The sequence below is a fragment of the Crocuta crocuta genome, unplaced genomic scaffold (genome assembly GCF_008692635.1).
Source record: "Crocuta crocuta isolate KB4526 unplaced genomic scaffold, BGI_CrCroc_1.0 scaffold337, whole genome shotgun sequence".
Taxonomy (NCBI): Eukaryota; Metazoa; Chordata; class Mammalia; order Carnivora; family Hyaenidae; genus Crocuta; species Crocuta crocuta.
The window spans coordinates 3942346-3966453 of record NW_027528873.1 but is presented as its reverse complement, the minus strand read 5'-3'; the positions used below and the strand labels follow the sequence as shown (position 1 = coordinate 3966453).

Here is a 24108-nt window from a genome sequence, read left to right as displayed (position 1 = left end):
GCTCCCTCTGCATCCCTTGTGGATGCTTAAAAAAGCAACAACCAAACTTTATAAGTTAATGAGAAAAGAAACTATGTTAAACTACAAAAATGTACAAATTCATAAATGAAAACCATTTTCCAACTTTAACAGGTACATACATGCTCAATTTAATAATAATTCCTTTATGTAAAAGGAAAAAAAATGCCACTAAATGTAAAAATTTTGTCTTAATAAACTTATTTGAAAAAAGTTCTCACACCAACTTATGGCTTTCTGATACTGTTCCACAAAGAACTGGTTTTTACTTAAAATTTTTTTTGCTTAAAAGCATAATTGACTTTTACTTTAAAAACAACAACCAAAAAGAAGCACAGAGAATTTTTGGAAATCTTAATTATGAAACTCAACTAAAGGCCTTTTCAAGAAATAATGTATGGTAACTATATTATATACAATGAAAATTACAAAATTTTCTTAAAAAGACATGACAGACACTCGTTCTCAAGCGTCTCTCATAATCACGAAAAGCCTTTATCCAACCCTTACCCTACTCTACCTCTCTCTAGTTGACATTAAAAGATCTCCTGGCCTTCTGATATATGAATCTCTCCTATCTCTATTCCTACCTCCCTGATAAATTTTATCAATCTTCATTGAAGCCTCATTTTCCCTGTGTTTTACTTATCTGTTCCCAGGGCAATTTCATGCATTCCTGCAGAGGCTTCAAGTATCACTTCATATGAAGGATTCTCAAATTCACATCTCCAGGTTTTCTCTCTAAGCTTCAGATCTGTATTTCCAACAGTCAACTACGGTGTCCACCAAGATGTTCCCCAGGTAATACAAGTTTAACTTGTTTTAAATTAGGGGCGCCTGGGTGGCTCAGTCGGTTAAGTGTCCAACCTCAACTCAGGTCATGATCTCATAGTTCATGAGCTCGAGCCATGTGTCAGGCTCTGTGCTGACAGCTTGGAGCTTGGAACCTGCTTTGGATTCTAAGTCTCCCTCTTTCTCTGCCCCTCCCCTTCTCACAGTGTCTCTCCCTCTCTCAAAAATGAATAAACTTAAAAAAAAAATCAAAGTCATTCTCTCCTCTTCCCATCCTGTATTCTTTATTTCAGTTAATGCCATTTTTAACTCTTTCCTTTCTCAGAATCCTTCATCCCCTTATAGACCCTAAGCCCTCCTTGAAGCTTCTTCAAGTGAAGTACATTCTCTCACTCACATTCCCACTGCCACTGCCCTTTGCATCTCATTTGATAATAACCTCCCTCTCTTAACGTCTCTACTCTAAACCATAAACTACAGATTACATATGTAAAGTGTGTGTATCTATACTTTAAAAGAACATATATACATATACATACATTTACATATGTAATCTACAGACACTGAGTTTGTACTCTGGAAATTAATGCTGTAGACCATAAAAAAATTGTTGAACTACAGCATGCCTGGATGGCTCAATCAGTTAAATGTCCAACTTCGGCTCAGGTCATGATCTCAAGGGTTCATGGGTTCAAGCCCTGCTTCGGGCTCTGTGCGACAGCTCAGAGCCTAGAGCCTGCTTCAGAGTCTATGTCCCCTCTCTTCCCCTCCCCTGCTCACGCTCTGTCTCTCTCTCTCTCAAAAATAAAAATTTTTTTTAAAAAGTTGTTAAACTACAAAAGTATTCATGTATACATAGTCATTATATAATTTTAAAAAGTTTTTCTTTCCTTTTTTTTTTTTTTAAAGCTTTCTCATTCTTAAAAGGTTCAACACTACTTTCTATAGGATGAAGTCCAAGCTTCTTAGTTTTCAGGGTCCATCACAACTTGGCCCCAATTTATATTCCCAGTTTCACTTCTACCACCCTCTTCCTATGTAATTTATATATTCCAGTGGATATACCACAAACATGTTTTGTTTTTTCCTCCTCTAATTCTGTGAATCCCTATTACGTGAAAATTTCTTACTTTTCTACCTAGGTAGTCTGTTAATCCTCCACCAAACAAGATTACCTGTTCTCTGTGCTCCCAACTACATTGTTCATACCTCTAGCCCAGATCCAATTACAATAAATTAGAATTAAAGTACAAGTGTGCTTCTCTGATAGCTTGGGTTGTCTTCTTTGTATTCTCATCTTTTGTATGCCACACAGAAGTGTTTGTAAATGTTGGTTTAAATGAATTGAGGATGGGACCTCAGGGGTGATTCATAATTGAGGGTTTGCTGGAAAGAAAAGAGTCTGCGTATAAATAAAGAACTCAGAAGAAGAAAGACAATTAGGATAATACAAAGTCATTAAACTCTATTTTCTTTGGTTTTCAACAAGTTGAATAAGCAATCAAAAAGAGTCAAATATGACTGAGAGGCAGATAAGGATTCAACACTATGAAAATGCCTTTTGTGACAAAGAAACAGCATTTGCTATGTAGACAGCTGATAAAACTTAACATATTAAACAAATAAATATGCATAAGAGTAAATAAAGAAATCCATCCAAATGAAAAATGGGCATGACAATGAAAATCTAGTTTATAGAAGAAAAATATAAAAGACTAATAAACATACAAAAAAATTCATTGATAATCAGAAAAATACAAGTTAAAAAATATTATTTTTACCTATCAAATTGGGAAAAAATTTTTTCAATGCTAATATCCAAGAATAACATGGGTATGGTAAAATGATTATACCCAAGCTGTGTTTGGGGGAATTTAAATTGGCACAATTTTTCTGGGGGACAATGTAAAAATTACAGACAGAAGAAATTTTAAAAATATTCATATCTTGAGGTGCCTGAGTGGCTCAGTCAGTTAAGCATCCAACTCTTAATTTTGGCTCAGGTGGGATCAAGCCAAGCATCTGCTTAGGATTCCCTCTCTCCCTTCCCCTCCCTCCCAGCTCATGCCTGTGCCTGTGTATGTAACATGTACTAAGGAAACAAATTTTAATAAATAAATAAACAGGGGCACCTGGGTGGCTCAGTCGGTTAAGTGTCCAACTTCGGCTCAGGTCATGATCTCATGGTTCATGAGTTCAAGTTCTGCATCAGGCTCCGTGCTGTCAGCTCAGAGCCTGGAACCTGCTTTGGACTCTGTGTCTCCCTCTTATTCTCTCTCCATACCCCAATCACACTCTCTCTCTGTCTCTCAAAAATAAATAAGTGTTTAAAAAAACAAAGAATCTGTTACATAAAAAAATAGTAAAAATAAATAAAATAAAAACATTCATATCCTTTAACCCAGTATTTTCACTTCTAGAAATTTATTCTAAGAAAAAGATACATGCAAAGATGTATGCAAGAAGGATGTTCACACCATTTTTTTAAGTTTATTTATTTATTTTGAGAGAATGAGAGAGTACAAGCAGGGGAGAGGCAGAGAGAGAGGAAGAGAGAGAGAATCCGAAGCAGGCTCTGCATTGTCAGCACAGACCCAGACACAGGGCTCGAACTCACAAACCATGAGATCATAACCCAAGGTGAAATCAAGAGTTGGATGCTCAACCAACTGATCCACCCATGTGCTCCAGGTGCTAAGGTCATTTGATTTCCTCTAAAATGATTCTGGCAAACTTCAAAAAAAGTTTGTTAAGAAAATATAGAAGTCAGGTTACAAAGATTTAAAAAGAAGCAGTAGAAGAAGGCTACAAACCATTTATTAAGGAGTTCAACAGCAAAATTGGAAACAAATTATATGGTAGTTAACAGAGGACAAAGTCAAATAAATCTTTTTGAAAAGTCAAATTAGTGGCGCCTAGGTGGCTCAGTCGGTTGAGCATCCGACTTTGGCTCAGTTCATGATCACATGGTTTGTGGGTTCGAGCCCCACGTTGGGCTCTGTGCTGACAGCTCAGAGCCTGGAGCCTGTTCAGATTCTGTGTTTCCCTCTCTCTCTGCTCCTCCCCCACTTGTGCTCGGTCTCTCTCTGTCTCAAAAATAAATAAAACCAAAAAAAAATTTTTTTAAATAAATAAAAAGTCAAATTAATCATTTAAACTGTAGAAGACCTGACCATATTTCAAATCAGAAAGGAGAGATGGAAATGATGAAATTCACAATACTAAAAAGCAAGAGGATAATACATGCAAATTATAGACCTCTACCTGTTATTAAAATACAGACAATGGTACAAAGACCATGAATCTGACACATACATGTCCATTGAGCTTTGTTCTACTTCATGCCCACAGATCACACCCCAGCCTTAGACACTTATTTAAGAAATAGTATTCATGGTACCAATAGAGCCAGAGAGAAAACGTATGTCTACGTTAAAGCAAATTATTACTTACATTAAAAAAAGCTTGAAAAATCACTGTTCTTTGGAGATCTTATACTGTGATCTTTGTATTAAACTATTCTTTGAATCATTCAGCAAATACTTACCAAGTATTTACTAAATGTAAGGCACTCTTTGAGTGACAGTCTCTATCTTCACAAATCTCATATTAGACTAGATATTAAACAAAAAACTGACGAACAAGTACAATGAGTACTCTCAAAAATGCCCCATCAGGTACTCTGGAAACATGACACCATGATTAGGGGGAGACCAGTGAAGTCACCTCCAAAGTGTGACCTAAGCTGAGCATACAAATTAAAAATAAGATTCACAAATGAACATGAAGAGTAGAGAAAAGGATTAGAAATGTTGAACATATAAAAACACCAATGCTGTGATTAAAGATAATTATGAATAGTACATACCTATACGAAGGTCTCTCTGTAAAACATTCTTATCATAAACATAGAAAGACAAATACTGGAAAGTTCGTGGAATCTCAAAGTAAAATTCTTCACTGAAAAATGGGCTAGAGAGAAAAGGGGGAAAGGAAAGCTCATTAAATTTATATTTGACATTGTCCTCAAATAGTATTTTTAATAAAATAAAATATACAGACTAAAACATAGGGAAAAGCTTCAAAAGCTCCAAAATTATTCTCTATGCTAAGGTTCAATAAAACCCTGTACAAACCAAGCTAAACTCTGAGAGAACCTCAATTGCTAGGTTGAGCTCTGAACAGTTTTTCAGGAGTCCTATGGGCAGAAGACTCAATTATTGCCTAGGGTCATGTTCACCTAAAGTGGACACAAATGAGTTGAAGACAGTGTCATTCACACCATCATCTCAGAAATATGTATAGCTATGTTAATCATAATACACAACACAAAAGGATAATGTTATGTAAAGTATTATTTTAAAGTATATTTAAGAAATTAAAATGGGTTATTTTAAATCAACTTAAGTTATAAATTACATGTAATAAACCCAATTTAAAGTACAGAGGTTAATGATTTGATAAATTTATAAACCTGTGTTGCCTCCATCCCAGTCAAGACACAGTAACATTTCTGTCTCCCCAGAAAGTTTCCGTATACTTCTCTGCAGTTATCCCACCAAACCTGACACAGGCAACCAGTGATCTGATGTCTACTAAATAGCTCTGTCAAAGAATTTCATATAAATAGAATTAAATAGTATGTATTCTTGTGCCCAGCTTCTCTCACTTAGCTTAACACTGGAGATTTTTCCATTTTGCTGTGCATAAAAGTAGCGTATGCGTTTTTAATTGCTGCATACTATTCCATTCATGAATATTTCACAATCTATTCTCCCAGTCATGTCATGTGAGTTATTTCTAGTTTGGGCTATTAAAAAGAAGCTGCTATAATATTTTTATAGAAGGTTTTTTCTGAACATATGCTTTCCATTATTTTGGGTAGATAGCTAAAAGAGTGGAATTGCTAAGTTAAAGGTAGATGAATTTTTAATTTATAAGAAACTGTCACACTGTTTTCCAACACCTGTGTACTAAACAAATGTGTACCATTTACACTTCTACCAGCAGTGGAGGGCTCCAGTTGTTCCATTTCATTGTCAAATTTTGCTACTGAAATTCTTCTTTAAATTAGCTATTCTATTGACTGTGATATGATAAATTTCTACATCTACCCCAATCAAGATACAGAACATTTCTATCTCCCCAGACAGTTCCCTTGTGCAATCACCTCCTCCATCCTGTCACAAAAACCAGTGATCTGATTCTGATCAGGACATATTTTGTTCAAGAATCTATAGTGACAGAGATGGCTTTAAACTGCATTTCCTTGATGACTAATGATGATGAATATTTTTCATGTGCCTCTTGGCCATTTGTATATATTCTTTTGAGAAATATCTATTTGTGTTTTCTCCACATATTTTAAATGGGCTGTCTGTCTTCTTATTGGTTTTGTTTTTGTTTTTAAGTAAATTCTAGATACAAGTCCTTTGTCAGAATATTTTCTTCCAGCTGTGGCTTGCCATTTTATTTTCTTGACAGTGTCTCTTGAAGAGCAGAAGAATCTGATTTTAATGAAATCCAGTTTCTCAATTTTCTTCTTTTATGACTAGTGATTTCTGCATCCTAAGTAAGAAATCTTTGCCTATCCCCAAGTTGCTAAGATTTTCTCCTGTGAAACAACTTTTTTTTTTTTAGTGTTTATTTATTTTAGAGAGAGAGAGTATGACCAGGGGAAGGGCAGAAAGAGAGGGAGACAGAGAATCTGAAGCAGGTTCCAGGCTCTGAACTGTCAGCACAGCACCCAATGTGGGGCTTCAACCCATGAACTGAAAGATCATGACCTGAGCTAAAGTCAGACGCTTAACTGACTGAGCCACCCAGGTGCCCCCAAACAATTTACTTTTATAAGTTTATTTTAAGAATGCTATTTCGAAGTTTAAATTCTTCTATAAAGACACAAATCTCTGAAATGCTAGTAAATATCTTTCTCAAGATCACTTCTTTCTTGAGAATGTTTAAAGAAATAAAGGATTCTTTGAAAATGTCACCAGAACATGCAATCTCTTTAGGATATCACAATTTAAAAAGAAAAAAGCTGAAATTCAAAGGAAAATACTCTTATAGAAGTTATTTCTGACCTTGTCCAGAAAACAGCTGACTCAGCTTTTTAGTTATTTATAATGCCTGGTCAACTTTTGCCAATGTTATTTTCCACTTCAAATATAATGAAAATAAGCTTTTAAAAGTTGGTGTATCAAAATAACTGGAGTCCTCTAATTAATTTCAACATAAAAATTGACAGAAAAACAACTATTAGGCAAAGACATGATATGTTTATGTATTTTCTCCTCTGCATCATTTCATAAACAATTATAAAATGGAAAATTTCCTTTATATATCACATGTATGCAGTCAAATATTATTTTTTTAAATACATTTTAAAACCAAGAAAGAATACCACAGAACTATTCACTAAATCATATAGTTATCACTATATCACCACAATCTCAGCAAGTTAATCCCCACATCGTTAATTAATTAATTAACTAATCAATTCATCTGAAGAAAACTTTTCAGTAAGGTTGGTAAGCAGCAATGACTAGACTTACACAGTTTTTAAAACAATACTCTGTTGCTATCACTGATGTACGATCATGCATATGACTCCTAAGGAAATTTCTGGCATGGGGAAGAAAAGCAATGGGCACGAGCATTATTGCTATTTCTCAGCTTGTTTACATACCATTCACTCTTTAAAAGGATTTGAGGTAGAAATTTAAGAGCTATAGATTTCATATAGGACTCTTCCTTACCCTTTATGAAGACTCTGTATCCAGGCTGTCCATAAAAACTATAATACCCAGGACCCATAAAAATCTAAATGGTATCTGACTCTTGACTTGACAGCTTATTAAAATAAGGGGAAAAAACACCAACATGAAAGCCAGGTGAGCCAAATTTTATATTACAGATTCTTTCACCTAATTCCACAAGGAAAATGTTAGAGGGTACCTAGAATCCAGGAAGCACACTTCAAATAACCTAAGGCAAACCACTGCTAAAATAAAAAATCTTTCAAGTTGTTATGCATCTAGAAAAAAATTTAAGATGGGTAAAAATAATTGCTGTCATCATTTTTCCCCAACACAAGTATCTAGAAAGGCAAAAGTTTGAAAAAGAAAAAGTAAGCTAATTTTAGTCACTAATTTACAAAGCTACATATCTGAGACTACCACAAGTACTCAATTTATGGACAATTACTAGCTATGTATATATCATTGATTTTTGTGCGATATGGAATCAGTGTACACTGAGTGACACTAAGAGTTATGACAGTTTCAGGTTCCAATCTCCATTTTGCTTCCAACTTCCTATATTATATACACAAATTATTCAGCCTTTTGGTGACTCAGTTTCATCATTCATAACACATAAATAAAATTCTAATACAACAGGGACAGGTGATTTACGACTAAAGATATGAAGTATAAAATTTCAGGAAAAAAAAGGACAAGTATAAAGAAAAAAGATTATGAAAAAGAGCATTAAAAAATAGATTCCCTAGGGGTGCCTGGGTGGCCCAGTCAGTTAAGCATCTAACTCTTGGTTTCAGCTCAAATCGTGATCTCATGGTTTGTGAATTTGGAGCCCTGCATTGGACTCTGCACTGACAGTGCAGAGCCTGCTTGGGGAGTCTCTGTCTCCCTCGGTCTCTATCCCTTCTGCTCATGCTCTCATTCTCTCTCTCTCCCAAAATGAATAAACTCTAAAAAAAAAATTTCCCAAAAAGTTTACAGGAGTCCTGACAGTACTTCATTCACCACATGTTCATTCCAACAACTCCCCGTGCCCTTGTTTTGACTCTTATCTCTGTCCAGGACTGTATCCTGTCAGCACAGCTCTGTGCTAGAATTATGCCCACAAATGCTATTACAGGGCAGAGGTGCCACACTTTAACTTTATGAATTAGAATTTATTATGATACTCTCAAAGTGCTATTAACACTGTCAAAAGATGAGAACTTTACCTAAGAACCCATTCCCTTACAATGACCTGTGCAACTCTTAAGAAATAATTTACTCTTGAGAGAGATAAAATAATGAGGTACTTTGAGAAAAGTTGAAATGAATAGACGCAATTTAGCCTAGAGAACAAACTGACTTACATTGACAGTTGTTTTCAAAAGCCTGAAAATGTCATAACAAGGATGGATTAAGGTGTTTTCCAGAAATCCAAGGGATAGGATTAGGGGCAATTAAAAGGAAGATATATTTTAAGGCAATGAAAAGCCACATGAAAGCCAGCACTGCATCTATCTTGTTCTCACGGATATAGGAATAAACAGCACCCAGCCAGTTCTTGACATACAGTAGGTTCACCTTTTGATAGACATTATTTCAGTAAATTTAAGAGTTTTCTAAGGGTCAGAATAGTTCTACGAACAAATAGTCTGCTTAAGAGGCAATGAACTCTTTGGTCACTGGAACAAACATTGTTAAGCAAATGTCCGATGACCTCTTGTCAATGATAATTGTCAGAAGGAACCAAGCGTAAGGCAGCTGATTACTCCAGCTCAAAAAACATTAAGGCTCCTTCAAACTCTGAGATTCTGTAATTCTAAAAACAAATCCAGAATGTAAAAGAAAAGTTTCAAATAAAGGAAGTATTCTTGATGCATACAGTCTGGAAAAAGTATAAAATTTATTTATTAATATATATCATACAAAAAATAATTTACCAATTTTTTACAAACCTTAAAGACTTTTCAACAACTTGGGTACGATAAACTTCTTCTTGGTCCAAATTTATGGTGCAGAAACAATCTCTCATTTTGTTGGGTCCAAGATATGGCAATAAATTTTTTGCTTCACCTGTTGGCAAAAAAATTAAAATTGGTGTTAAATACCACCAGCTGCTTCATGCTAACCCTCATAAGGGATGAATTCAATTCAAAAGTACATTCCAGAGGTTACACAAAAAAACCTCTAGTGATTATATAAAGAAGCTGATCAATTTGGGCTAAAGGCATCCAGTGACAGGGCACCTGGGTGGCTCAGTCGATTAAGCATCTGACTTTAGCTCAGGTCATGAGCTCACGGTTCATGAGTTCAAGTCCCACATCAGGATCTGTGCTGTCAGCATGGAGTCCACTTAGGATCCTTGTCCCCCCCTCTCTTTGTCCCTCCCCCGCTCACACACGCATGCACTCTCTCTCTCTCAAAAATAAATAAAACACTTAAAAAAAAGAAAAGGCATCCAGTGAGACTGAAGAGAGGAGCTGTGTGTAAAGGAGTGTGAAGTCAATATATCATGGTGTTCCTGCTCGTGGAAAAGGGCAATACCCTCACTTGTCCTCTCCATCCCAATCACCAATGCCACCTCAAGGACTTAACTCCACAGTTAATCCCTCTCTCCTGCATCATCAGTTCTCTCTAGTGGCTCGTTCCCATCAGCACAAAAACAAGCTTTAATATTTCCCAATTTTAAAAGAGCACAAGAAGAAAAAAAATCTCCTTTGACCACATCCTCCCTTGTGGTACCATTTCATTTCTAGACTCCCTTTCATAGCAAATCTTCTCAAAAGCAATCATCTCTAGTCATTGTTTCTAATTTCTCACTTTCCATCCATTCTTCAACCCTCTCCCCAGTCAGCTTCTAAGTCCATGATGACACACAGCAACTGTTCTAGCTAGGCTTATCAACGCTTTCCGTATTTGCCAAAGCCAATGGTGACCTCTCTGACCTTATCCTACCTGATCTGGTGGTGCCCTTATCACTATTTAATAATAGTGAACAGTAACATCCCTCCTTAAAATGCTCTTTTCTTAGCTTCCACAACACAATTATTTCTGGCTTTCCTCGTACATCCCTGACTCTCTGCTGACTTCTTTCCCTCCTCACCTCTAAATGTCGCAAAGCTTCAGGGCTCAGTTCTGGACCACCTTCTCTTCTTTACCTGTGCAAACTCCTTCAAGTATGGTGTTAATGCAGTTGCTTCCCCAGTCTGCATTTCCAGGTCTGATCTCTCCTCCTCAGCACTGGATGTGAATATCCAACTGCCTCCTTGGATATCCACTAGGCATCTGGGATTTAACAAGTCCCAGGCAAACCATCTGACTTCCTCCCTTAAAACATGCTCTTCCCCCAGTCTATCACCATCTTTCTCTCTTTTTCTCACCATCCTCCCCAAACCTTCCCCACATCTAGTCCATCAGCAAACCTCCAAAATATATCTCAAATCCAACCACTTTTCCTTGCCTTCACTGGTATTCCCCTACAATCCACTTTCCACCAAACAGTGTGATAATCTGAGCATACACTTCAGGTCAGTCACTCCCCCAGCTCCAATACTATTCCATTTCACTTAGAATACAATCTCATTTCTTTTTATTTTTTTTATTTTTTTTATTTCTAGGAGAGAGACAGAGAGAGAGACAGCGAGAGCAGGGGAGGGTCAGAGAGAGAGGGAGTGACAGACCGAAACAGGCTCCAGGCTCTGAGCTGGCAGTCAGCACAGAGCCCGACGCGGGGCTCAAACCCACGAACCGTGAGATCATGACCTAAGCGAAAGTCGGACGCTTAACCGACTAAGCCACCCAGGCGCCCCAAAATACAATCTCATTTCTAAATTCCCATTTTCATGATCCACAGAGCCCTACCTTTCTCTCCTGTCCGACCTCTTTTCTTCCTCCTCTCCTCAGAGTTCACCCTCTTTTCATTCACCAACCATGCCAAACTTGTTCAAGCTTAGGGCCTCTGCCTGGAACGCTCTAACTGTACAGCTTCACATGGCTACTAGCTCTGCTTATCCTTTAGGTCTCAGCTTAAATTCTCCTCAGGGAAACCTTCCCTGAATATTCTGTCTCATATAGATAATCCTGCTACCATAGCCTATTTCTGTTTTCTTGAAAGCATTTATAACTATCTGAAACTGCTAACTTTTATGTTTGTTTTCTGGTTCTCTCATTCTTGAGGCCTGAGAGCTTGTTAATCCCCCAAATCTAAAATAGTAGACATAGAGTAGACATTTGAGAAGTACTTGCTGAATGAATACTAAGGAAGCCAGTAAGTCTAATTTTGAAGTTCTTGTGAGATACTCATGGGCCAAAAGCACAAACAAAAGTGTGTGTGCTGAACTCAGACACTAGCGTACTAAATTAAGAAAGCAAGGTAGCTGGCTTAAGGGAAACAGTACTGCTCCAAGAACTATGAAACCAATGCTCCTGTTTTACCCCTGCTACTAAGTGTCTGAATGCCTTCACACAAATCACTAAAGCAGAGCCTTCTTATCGGAAATTTGGGCTAGATAAACTCAAGTCTCTTTCTGCTTATCAACTTTAAAACTAAAGGCCATTTAAACCAATATATTTTAGCAGTCTATCAGAAACCTAAGAAGCACCTATGAAAAACTCAGTAATTTTTTTATTACAATGAGAAAATCAATGGAAAGGCACCAGCTTGTCATTGAGAGATTAAAAAAAACACACACACAAGTTACCACTTAGAGTAAACATACTTATATTCATCTCAAGTCAGAATCAGGAATCTTTTAAATGACTCCAAAACTGTTTAATATGGATTGGCCTTTACAAATAAACCAATTTCCTACAGGAAAAAATTACATATATTTGAATTTGTATCCATCCAGGCTCCTCCTGAAGCTAGATGTTGCTTCTCTTATCCAAAGTTCATCCATCTTGTAGAGCTCTCTCTACCACATTCCCTCCCTCTCATTCCACAGCACCGTCTAACAATTATGATTGAAGAAGGTTGATTACTCTCAACCTTCCTCTCCTTTAAAAAAATTTTTTTTAATAATTATTTTTGAGAAAGAGATAGAGTGCAAGTGGGGCAGGGGCAGAGAGACAGAGGGAGACACAGAATCTGAAACAGGCTCCAGGCTCTGAGCCGTCAGCACAGAGCCCGACTCGGGGTTAGAACTCAGGAATGGCAAGATCATGACCTAAGCCTAAGTCGGACATTCAACTAACTGAGCCACCCAGGCGCCCCTCTTCAAGTCTTTCCTTCTTTGATGTCTCCTCTTTGAATAAATCCAGAAGGTATTTTTTTAAAACCCCAAATCCAACTAGATCACCAAAGGGCTTGGAATGCAAACAAATTTTAGAATTAAATCATAATAAACATGCTCTATAGCTAATGAGGGAATGTGGAACACTGAATCACTGTCCTTGAATATGTTCCTGCTTCATTCACATAAGTGCAGTTTGAGAGAACTACTCTATATAAATGTGCATCTATTCTATTACCCACCTTTCAAGGGCGAGATAATAGTGATTATTTTGTGTACAGAATTCAATGAACATTACCAGATATTCACTAAGAATATGTAAAAGCTTAAGTCCTATGTAATTATGAAATACACTCATCATTACTTCCTGTAAAAGCAAGTATCACAATCTGTACTCACTGAATATCTGTCACTAACTTATGTTCAAATAAACTACACTGAAGGTGAATTCTTCTAATCAATGCCAGCTCGTTAATCAATCATACATTGACAGACTCAGTAATCAAGACTTTAATTCAAAATTATATTGACATTTAACAAAAAAATATAAATCAAAATAATTAACTGCCACTCTATAAAAAATAATCAAAAGTAAAGTAACTAACAGTTCTAGAACTAATAAAAATGTTATACCCTTTATATCTCTAGGCAGAAAGATTATTTTTTTAATGTTTGTTTATTTTTGAGAGACAGAGAATGAGCAGGGGAAGGGCAGAGAGAAAAGGAGACACAATATCTGAAGCAGGCTCCAGGCTCTGAGCTGTCAGCACAGAGCCCGAGGCAGGGCTCGAACTCACCTGAGCCAAAGTCAGCTGCTTAACTGACCAAGCCACCCAGGCACCCCCAGAAAGATTATTTTAATGACATACACTTTATATTAAGCTACACAAAGAGACAAAAGTGAGTAACTCTGAAAGACTGTACTTGTCTTGTGTGTGATATTTGCATAGGACCTCCCTTACGTTTGAATTACGGTATATAAGAAGGAAGGGAGGAAGAAAAAGAGAGAAAGGAGCGAAGGAAGAAAGGACAAAGGAAGGATGGAAGGAAGGAAACACAACTATTGCTCTTTACTCTATAAAGAGTAAATATACTATATTTACTATAACCTATAACCTCTACTCCAATCCTTTCCTTCCTACTCACAGCTTGAACCTGCAAGTTGGCTTTTGGTCCTATTTCTTTACTAAAACCTTTAAGGACATTACTAATATTAAGTGCCACCAAATCAAATGACTGCTTGTTAGTTTCCACCTTACTTGACCATGCTTCAGTATTTGATAACACCAAACTTTCCTCAGTTTAGGTAACTCATTCCAACAGTTTTGTTATTCCCTCTTTGAGACTTTCCATCCACTATCAACATTTTAAATATGAAGAAACTTTTGGCATCCACAGACCACTAAATTCATAGGCAGAGCACAAATTTTAGGTAGTTTTTTAATGTGTCACTATAAAATAATAAAAATATATTGAAAAAAATACTTATGTTTCTCAACAGTATTTGATGGTATTATCTGTCATCTTTCTCAATTTATCTACATAGCCCATTTGATAATGTCTAGCCTTAAGGAGAATCAGGGTTTATGTCTGTGGTAGATATGGTGGATCAGTGCTCTTCATCCATTTCAACATCCTTTGGTATATGACTTCCTGTACTGCAGAGACTAGAAAACTATAAAGTACATTCCCCAACCTATCTTGCAGTTACGGTTGTGGATATGATTTAAATTCCACCTATCACTGCACTCGCTAGAAATTTGGAGGGCAGAAGAGTAGGCTGTACTTAGGCTGCTGCTACTACAAAGTATGATCACAGAGATGTCCAAGTTTTGTGGAGCAACATTTCCTGAAGTCCCTGTTTCCAGTCATAGGTTTCATAGGTATCAAGAAGGGCACAAGACATCCACTCCATCATATAGGCTGTGGCAGGCATGGCTTGGCTCTGGAGCCAGCAGCAGTGACAACAGCTTACTAATGAAGATGGTTGCTTGCTGAAGGCTCTTTCCTAATAGTGGCAGGTTCCTAATCACAGCAGAAGTGCGAAGGTTCTCAGACAAGCAGCTAAAAGTTACAGCTTCCCAATTCTGTATGTACCTTTCTGATCCCACAAGAGGTAGTAACTCCCTTGGTAGTCTAGCTACAATGTGGCTTTAGAATTTCATTCATGAAAGTTCAACATAGACTCTGTTTCTTCAGTCAGAATTTCCAACAATTCAATAAACCACTTAAAATCTTTTATTAAGGAGTGCCTGGGTAGCTCAGTAGGTCAAATGCCCAACTTCAACCCAGGTTATATCTCACAGTTCATGAGTTCGAGCACCTCACTGGGCTCTGCACTGACAGTGCAGAGCCTGCTTAGGATTCTCTCTCTTTCCCTCTCTCTCTGACCCTCCCCCACTTGCACGCTCTCTAAATAAACAAATAAATAAATAATCTTCATTACATCTCTTTCTGCTCAAACTAGCTAGAGTTGATTCTGTAACCTAATCCTGACTGGTTTGTTTTCTTGCCCTATATTTCTAAACAAATTAGAAAATCCCATCTCACATTACTGGTCAACAGAGCTTGGTAAATCTTTCAGCTACATGGGGCTATCTGGACTATACATGGACTCAAAAATTATAAAGTAATACCTCACCAAAAACTACTTTCATTGTTCCATTAGATAGTGAGCTGAGTACCATAGCACACTCAAAAAGTGAATGCTTCAACTTGGGAAATGTAGACATCTCCATCTTTTTTTTTTTAATAAGCTAAATTTTGTTTTAATTTAAATCCAAGTTGGTTAACATATAGTGTAATAATGACTTCAGGAGTAGAATTCAGTGATTCATCACTTACATACAACACCCAGTGCTCATCCCCAGTGCCTTCCCTAATGCTCATCACCTATTTAGCCCATCTACCACCCAACACCCCACTCCAGCAGCCCTGTTTGTTCTCTGTAATTAAGAGTCTCTTATGGTTTGCCTCCCTCTCTGTTTTTATCTTCTTTTCCTTCTGTTCCCTTATATTCATCTGTTTTGTTTCTTAAATTCCACATATGACTGAAATTATACGGTATTTATCTTTCTCTGATTTATTTCCCTTAGCATAATACACTCTAGTTCCATCCAAATTGTTGCAAACGGCAAGATTTCATTCTTTCTGATCACTATGTAATATTCCATTGTGTGTGTATGTGTATGCATATGTATATATACATACATACATATCTTCTTCACGGATTCATCAGTGAATGGACATTTGGGCTCTTTCCAAATTTGGCTACTGTGGAGATAAATGGATCTTAATTCTCTGTATTGCTGTATGTGTCTTTGAAAAACTTTCTTCATTTCTGACTGCAGTATTTGGATGTCATTTTTTTGAAAAAAAATTTATTTAACATTTATTTATTTTTGAGAGAAAGAGTATGAGTGGGATACGGGCAGAGAGAGAGAAAGACACAGAATCTAAAGCAGGCTCCAGGCTCTGAGCTGTCAGCATAGAGCTGGATTTGGAGCTTGAACTCATGAACCACGAGATCATGACCTGAGCCGAAGTCGGATGCTTAACCGACTGAGCCACCTGGGCACCCCCGGATGTCATTTTTAAAATACGCTCAATAATATCATGCTCATGAATTTGGGAGTGCCAAATTCTCAATACTGAAACCATGCAGACCATTCTGGGTACCTCAAGCTCATCCTTAAATTTACACATCGGATCTTGATCCAAAGTGTAAGATTATTCAAGACATTCAATATGTTGCTAAGATATGACACTTAAGCAAAACAACTGAAACAATGTGTTTTAATTTCATCTGAATGAAAAAAAAGGAATGTTTTTAAGTTATCCCTCATTTTAAAAGTTCTGTGCATGCCAAGATGCTGCAATATGCAAAGACGGATATTTGTCCTACAAAGGTAGCTGTATTGGCCCTAAGGCAAATAGTATAGATCTGATTATATGTACAACCGTCACTATTTCCTTCAACAATCAATCAAGATTAGGAAGTGTATTCTTTTTTAATGTTTATTTTGAGACAGACAGAGAAAGAGAGAGAGAATCTCAAGCAGGCTCTGAACTGCAGGCGCACAGCCCAATGTGGGGCTGCATCCCACGACCATGAGATCATGCTCTGAGCTGAAATCAAAATTCTGATGCTTAACTGATTGAGCCACCCCGGCACCCCAGGAAGTATATTATTGACAAAACAACTATTCCTCTATGAAGAAAGAAAACATCTTTTATTCTGTAACAACACCATTTCTTGCTAAATTCATATCTGATTAACTAATCCTCCACTGGGCATTTCTTCTCCCTCACAGATGTACTGCAAATATGCCGAGAACTGAAGCTTCCTTCACACTACACATCAGTGGTTTTGTCCAAGCATAAAATGAAATAGCTCTTTCCCATTCATGTGACAGTCATGGTCTCTCTGCATCATACATATCTTGCAACATCATATACATGTTAAATAAAATGCTGAGTTTAGCTTTGCTCTCCATCCTTCACACACTTGTCGCTTACCTTTTTAACATACAAACACATGTATCCCCCTTTCTCAAAAGTCTTCAATGATTCCACACTACCTACCACTGCCCTTCTTGCAGGATAAAAATCTAAAATTCCTTTGTCTGGCATAAAGACCCTTCATGGTGTAGCACTACTACATGTTTGGCCTCATCTACTTAATGTAATGCTCCAACAGTACTCTACTTCTGGTTCCTTGAACACACAGTGTTCTCTCATGTCTTTATCTGCAATGCTATTTTCATTATATGGAATGCCATTACCTGTTTTTTCTCCAAAAAGCTCTGCTTAAAAAGGTACCTTTGTTTGTAAATTCTTCCCTCAATTCCTACATAGTCATATCATGTTTCCTCTATTTCCTACTGTATCTTATATGTACTTCAACTACAATGATCATATTGTATCACACTTGTTGCACTTCATTCAACAAGTAAAATTAAGCACTTACAACATGCCAGGCACCTTTTTAAATGCAGGAGATAGAACAAAGAATAAAAGTAGATCTCTGCCCACAGAGAACTATTGTACAATCTAGACAGGGGAGACAAATGTCATAAGCTCTTAAGTAAATATATAATATTTACTGCCATAGAAGAAAACAAAGTAGGGTAAGACTTAGGGAATGCCGGACCCTAAGGGTAAAGAGAGGGAAGAGAGCAATGTTACTTTATGTAGGGAATCAAGGAAGGCCTTTCTATTAAGATATTGTTTTTTTTAAATGTTTATTTTTGAGAAAGAGAGCAAGCACAAGTGGGAGGGGGCAGAAAGAGTGGGAGACAGAGGATCTGAAGCAGGCTCTGCACTCTCAGTACAGAGCCCAATATAGGGCCTGAACTCACAAACCATGAAATCATGACCTGAGCTGAGCCAAAGTTGGACTCTTAACCAACTGAGTCACCCAGGTGCCCTTCTATTAAGATATCTGAACAGATACCTGCATGACGTCAATGAGGGAATGAGTCATGCAGATACATATCTGGGGAAGGAGATGGATGGGCAGAAAGAATAAAATATGGAAAGGCCTAGAAAGGAGAGTTTGCACACTGAAGAAATAGCAAGGAGGCAAGTATGGCTGTAAAACAATAAGCAAAGTGGGAAGGAGGAGGAAATGGTAAGAGATGAGAAAACAGGTTAAATAGGGTCTTGTAGGTCATGGAAAGTCTGCAGTTTTTCTGAGTGACATGGGAAGCTACTGAAAGATTTGAAGCAGAAGAATGGGATGATTTAACTTTTGTTTTAGAAAAATCACTGCAGAGGGGAAAGGGTGGAAGCAGGAAAGTAGATAGAAGGCTACTGTAGTGATCTTGATTAGAGATAATTTAGACCAGGAGAGCAATCTTGGCATACAGAGGAATGCTCAGGTGGGCAAGTATTCTGTAGATGGAGCCAGCAGAATTTTTGATATTTTGGATGTGGGTATGAGAGGAAAAGGGGCTAAGGAAGGCCTCTTAGAATTTCAGCCTGAACAGCAGCTGAATGAACAGAGATGCCATTTCCAGAAGGAGGAGCCCCTTGTTTGGAGAGGGATATCGAGAATTTGTATTGGGCATATTAAATCTGAGATGCCTATTACACATCCAAGTGCAAATGTCAAGAGAACAGAGAAGCCCTGGCTGGAGTAAAACTTGAGAATTATGAGCAACTACATAATATTTATAAAACCACAAGATTATGCAAGATCACAAAGAGAGTAAATATGAAGAGGAAAGAAAGGAGATTTGAAGACTGAGCCTTCAAGCTTTCCAACCATTTTGGAAGGGAGAGAAGGAACCAGATAAGGAGACTGCTATATATCTCTCCACTGAACTACAAACTTCTTAAGGGAAGGCACCAGTTCTTAGCACCATGCTTAGCTTATAATAGATAATCAAATATCTACTGAATAAGTATGAGCGTGCATGTGCACACACACATGTGTGTGTTTAGAATTTTAGTATGGGCAAAAAGGAGGTTCTACTATCACATCACGAATTATAAAATTGCATTTATCTTTTTTCCAGTTGATACAAGTTGATCTATATATCAACTGCTCTAGCCCTTAAAAGTTTCCTGTATACAGTTTTCAAAGCACTAAATATAAGAATCTTTACAGTGTTAACAGAGATATCATATTGAAAACAAACCAATCCTGAAATTCACACATTCAAATATTTATTGAGTACCTATACTAAGATGCTAGAGATACAATAGTGAGAAAAACAGATAAAACTGTCACTGAGCTAACACAAATGGACAAACAATAAATAAGTAAGTAAAAGAGGATGTGTTATGTAATAACTGTTAAGCAGGAATGAGCACAACATAAATGGGGGGGGCGGTGGGAGGGCAGGATGGAAGGTTCCACTGAGAAGGTAACTTATGCATAAATACCTGAAGGAAGCAGGAGACAAGTAAATATTTTGTAGGAAAAAAATGGTGCTATCAGTCAATGGCAAAAAGTAAACAGTTTAAATGAAGAAGATAAGTACCACTGGGAATCAAAACTGATAAGATAACTTAGATTAACAAAAATAAAAAGATGGCCAACTCTCTGTGTACAAGATCAATGGTTCCACACAAAGGTCACTAGATACAGATCCTACCATACAAATTTTACTTAGGACTGGAATTCCAAATACCAAGCTAGCAGGTAGAGGTTCTGCTGTATATGCTTCTAGACATGTATGTGAGTTTGCACATATGTACTTATGCATATGTTGGAGGGGGCTGTGTGCACGCATTTATACCTGCAGGTTTGTATGTGTTTGTAAGTCCTGGAGGAGGACACTACTGGGATAAGTAAGAAAAAAAAGGCAAATATTTATCTAGTTGGTTGCACCAAGACAGTGCTAATATTTTCTCAAATATCTTATTTAATGTGTACAACAATGTTGAGAGGTAACCATTACTATTTTCTTTTATAAATTAAAAAACATTCAGTTACATGGCTGTTAAGGTGATTTCACAGAAATCAAACTCCAAAGCCTAGTCTTCCCTCTTCACTCTTAATATCTTCCTGAACACAGCAGTGTTGAGAGGAACAGGGACAGCTCTCCCTTTCTGAAATTATCCTTAGGGACCCACAGGCCCCAATCTATTTCAAAGGATTACAAAGTTAAGAACCAACACAAATCCCAGGGGCATTAATCCCTAAGAGAAATTGCAAAGGGCCAGGGTCCTGAACAAGATGATCCCAAGATAAAGATTATTTGGGGTGGAAGGAAAACTAAATCATAATAGTAACTAGCATTTACTGAATAAATTAATATATACATTACATTTAGCAGATGCTTTGTAAGGGCCTTCATATAAACTACCTCACAACTTCACAGTAACTTCTTAAGACTGATTTTTTTCCCCCAAAATACAGATATTGGGGATGGAGGGAAAACATTCCAGGAGTAAGGCACAATGTAAACAAATTCTGAAGGGAGGAACAAGAGGAGCACCTTCAAGGAGGCAGTGAATAGCACAAAGTTGCTAAAGCATAAAGAGAGATGAAAAGGGAGTAAGAAGAGGTAAGATTGTAAAGAAAAGGTGGAATCAACAGAATCTGAAATGCCAAGCTAAAAAGTTTTAACTTTATTCAGTAGTCAACAAGGATCACTAAAGGTTTCTGTGTGGTCGGATTTAGGCTTCAGGAAAATTACTCTGACAATTAGAGGGCCTAAACCAAGGTACTGAAAGAGCAAGGGGAGGAAAAGAAAGTTGGAAGAAGTACTACAGAGATATAATTCAGGGAATTAGGCCTGAGTGAGTCAGGATATGATGTTCTAATAAGAATAGCAAGCTGAACAGAGGATTACAACTTTAGATGGGGAAAAGAAAAAGACCTGCAAACTTTATCATTTACATTCACAACAAAGAAAGTGAAGAATTAATCAAGTGGGCATTGAAAAACATATATACAGCCTCTCTATTGACAAGTTTGGTGGAAAATTAAAATGTGTTATGCCACTTAATTATATGCAATAAGAGAATCCTATATGTTAATGTATGATAAGGTCTTTCAAATTTTCTTATAAAGTTCACTTTTATTTCTGCAATAAAAGATATACATAAATTGTTCATCAACAAAACTATGAAAATATACTTTACCAAGTACCACTATTGTTTATGTTCTAGCCCACAGTTAACCGCACACTGTGCCAGGCAACACACCAAGTCATCCAATCTTTCCACAACCTCTTTGAAGATTAGCAAATCTATAATTTCCAATTTATAGAAGAGTTAACTGAGGCTCAGACAGGTCAGGTGATTACAAGAAAAGCAGCAGAAAACAATGCTTTCAACATGCTATGTTATCATTTATCATTCATTTGCTTTCTGTATATCTAATAAATACTATTTTTGGACAAAGAACTTTTACTTGAGAAGAGCTGCCACAATCACTCACGATCTTCCAAAGAGTCTCTCATTCACCCTCTTCAAAGTATGTCAGATTGCCCTAGGTGTATGATAACAAAAAGTGGGGGAGGTGCCTAAAAACTGCTGAGAAAAGTTATGTAGCTGCTATTTCCCTCCTTAGCTGTCACCTTGAAAGCACCACTGGAAAGTTATACATTTGTGATATTATTCAGGCACAGGTTGAGAAAGGGTACCAACAAGCAATGGTGACTGCTGGAATATCTAGGTAAGGTAGGGTTTTTCGATGTATAAATTATTAACATTACCAAAAAGCTGGAGTGTCAAGCAATTTTTCTCACTCCCAATAAATGATAAATTACTTTTAAAACATAGAACCTGAGACTGTATCATCTCATTTAAATGATAATCTTAAAAAATCAACTTACTCCATAATTCCTAACAGAAATTTGTTCTGCTTAAGAATAGGCACTCTAATGTTAACATGGAACCTGGAAGGTTAAAGAAATCAGGAATAATAGTTTCACTAATACTGCACTCCTATTCCATCATGAAAATCAGGTACTGTGTAATCATCAATGTGCCTCTGAGCAAGCACTTGAGTGAGCAAAGAGCCCCAGGACTCCACATAATTTAAAGGGTTTGCCTAGACTCCATGAGCAAAGAACTGTTTTGGGGCTAAAAAAAACACCAACAATATGTAAGCACAATTCTTGAGAAGGCATAAAGTCAAAGTTAAAGCCTAAACTCCAGGGCAACTCCTCAAAAATGTTCTCCTCAGATGTAACTCCTCAGTGGGAAAGTCTATAGAATATAATTAGGGGCCTCTTGTTTTACACAAGTCATATGCATGATAATTATCACACAGTTATCTACATTACTATCATACTAATCACCTCTCACTGAAGCTCAGTCTAGAACAAGAAGTTAGGAAACTACCATACATAAAAAGGCAAGTTTCGCAAGGCATTGCCAGGAAGTGTCTATGGGTTCTGCAGATACGTCACCAAGCTGCGGACAGGATCTTCCTGTGGTTTGTCTTGCCCACTTCAGGTTTCACTTTTGAATGTGTGCTGGTCCCTAAGCTTCCTATAGCCCTTTTCTCTAGCAAACCAAACACTGAAGCACATATGGTAGGAATCTCTCCTAGGATAGTTCCTATAACTAAATAAAGTTGAACAAGTTTCCTAATGGTAGCTGGTAGCTATTACTGGTAGTGGCATCCTGGGGGCCAAAATGGGACTCATTATGATCTAGTACTTTTCAAAAAAAAAAAAAAAAAGATATAAATAACCTGAACCTACAAATGTACACGTACAAGTAGGTGCATGTGTGCGTGCATGTGTGTGTGTGGTTCTAGGAGAACCATTTACAAGCAGAGACAAAAGCACAAGAGTATTGTCAGGCAGACAGAAGAGTTTAAATTTTTTTGTTGAAAAACCCCTAAACAGAATTAAGGAGAAATTTTTATAGCATTCCAACTTTCTGATTTTATTGAATACCCACTACATTAGACCATAAGCAATTTTGGGATAATTATCAACTTCTTGACAGCAGAAATATACTCATCAGTTCTTTCCAATATACCATCTGACCGGCAAATTGGTAGACAAATGGACAGCGACTTTGGTAACTTACTGACCTTCTGAAAACCTGGCTCTGCCTCTTTAAACCCTAAGCATATAAATTTCATGAATTTGGATTAAATGAAATAATTTGCAAGTATACCAACATAGTACCTGGAAAAGAATAAATGTACTCAAAAAACATTAGTTCACTTTCCCCTATCCACTAAGAAAACTGTACAAAATGTTCAAATTCAAAACTAAGAGGTTCTGCACCACTCACACAAATATTATAATATTTTAAAGGATAAAATTATTTTTACTTCACTCCTCTGAAACAAAACATAGAATTTTTTTTAAAGTCAGCTTTTTGAACACAAACAATTGTTGAAAACAAGTATATGGGAATTCACTATATTTCTGCTGCAAATTTTTGTTTGAAATTATATAAAATTTAAAGTTACCAAAAAACTCGATGAAAAAGTTGACTTTACTTGTAAGTGCACTCAAAATGTTACCAGGCCTAACACTTTGCTACCCTTATTTTTGTAGATAGGACAGTTAGTCTTCAACAGTAGAGAAAGAGAGGTTCTAGCAGCTGAGGACTAATATTGTAACAAATTCTTTTATACAAAGTCATTTTTCATAACACAGCTAATATATAAATACATAAAATTTTATGTAGAAAACTAAACCATTAAAAGTAAAGCTAATCCTCTTTGTCCACCACTGATATAACCAATGTTGTACATCCATGCAAACCTCTTTCTGTGCATTTTCCCATATACACATAGAAAAAACACACATCACTCTAACAACTTGCTTTTTTTACACAACATACGTCTTGAGTTCTTTCCTTTCCTACTCTACATATACCTCATTCTTTTTAGCTGC

General features: G+C 36.9%; 1 protein-coding gene across 2 annotated transcripts in view; it reads right to left on the bottom strand.

Moving 5' to 3' along the window:
* RASA2 (RAS p21 protein activator 2) overlaps positions 1-9621 on the bottom strand; it is a 94043-nt gene extending 84422 nt beyond the window's left edge. The window contains exons 1-2 of one of the 2 annotated variants that reach the window (XM_077756711.1): positions 9509-9621; positions 4679-4782 (exon numbers count right to left, since the gene is read on the bottom strand). In XM_077756711.1, the coding sequence (XP_077612837.1) occupies positions 4679-4782; positions 9509-9585 (181 nt within the window). In that variant the 5' untranslated portion in view covers positions 9586-9621. The remainder of the gene's footprint in view (positions 1-4678; positions 4783-9508) is intronic. The other variant, XM_077756710.1, reaches the window with a different exon arrangement.
* Between the last annotated feature and the right edge of the window lie 14487 nt (positions 9622-24108).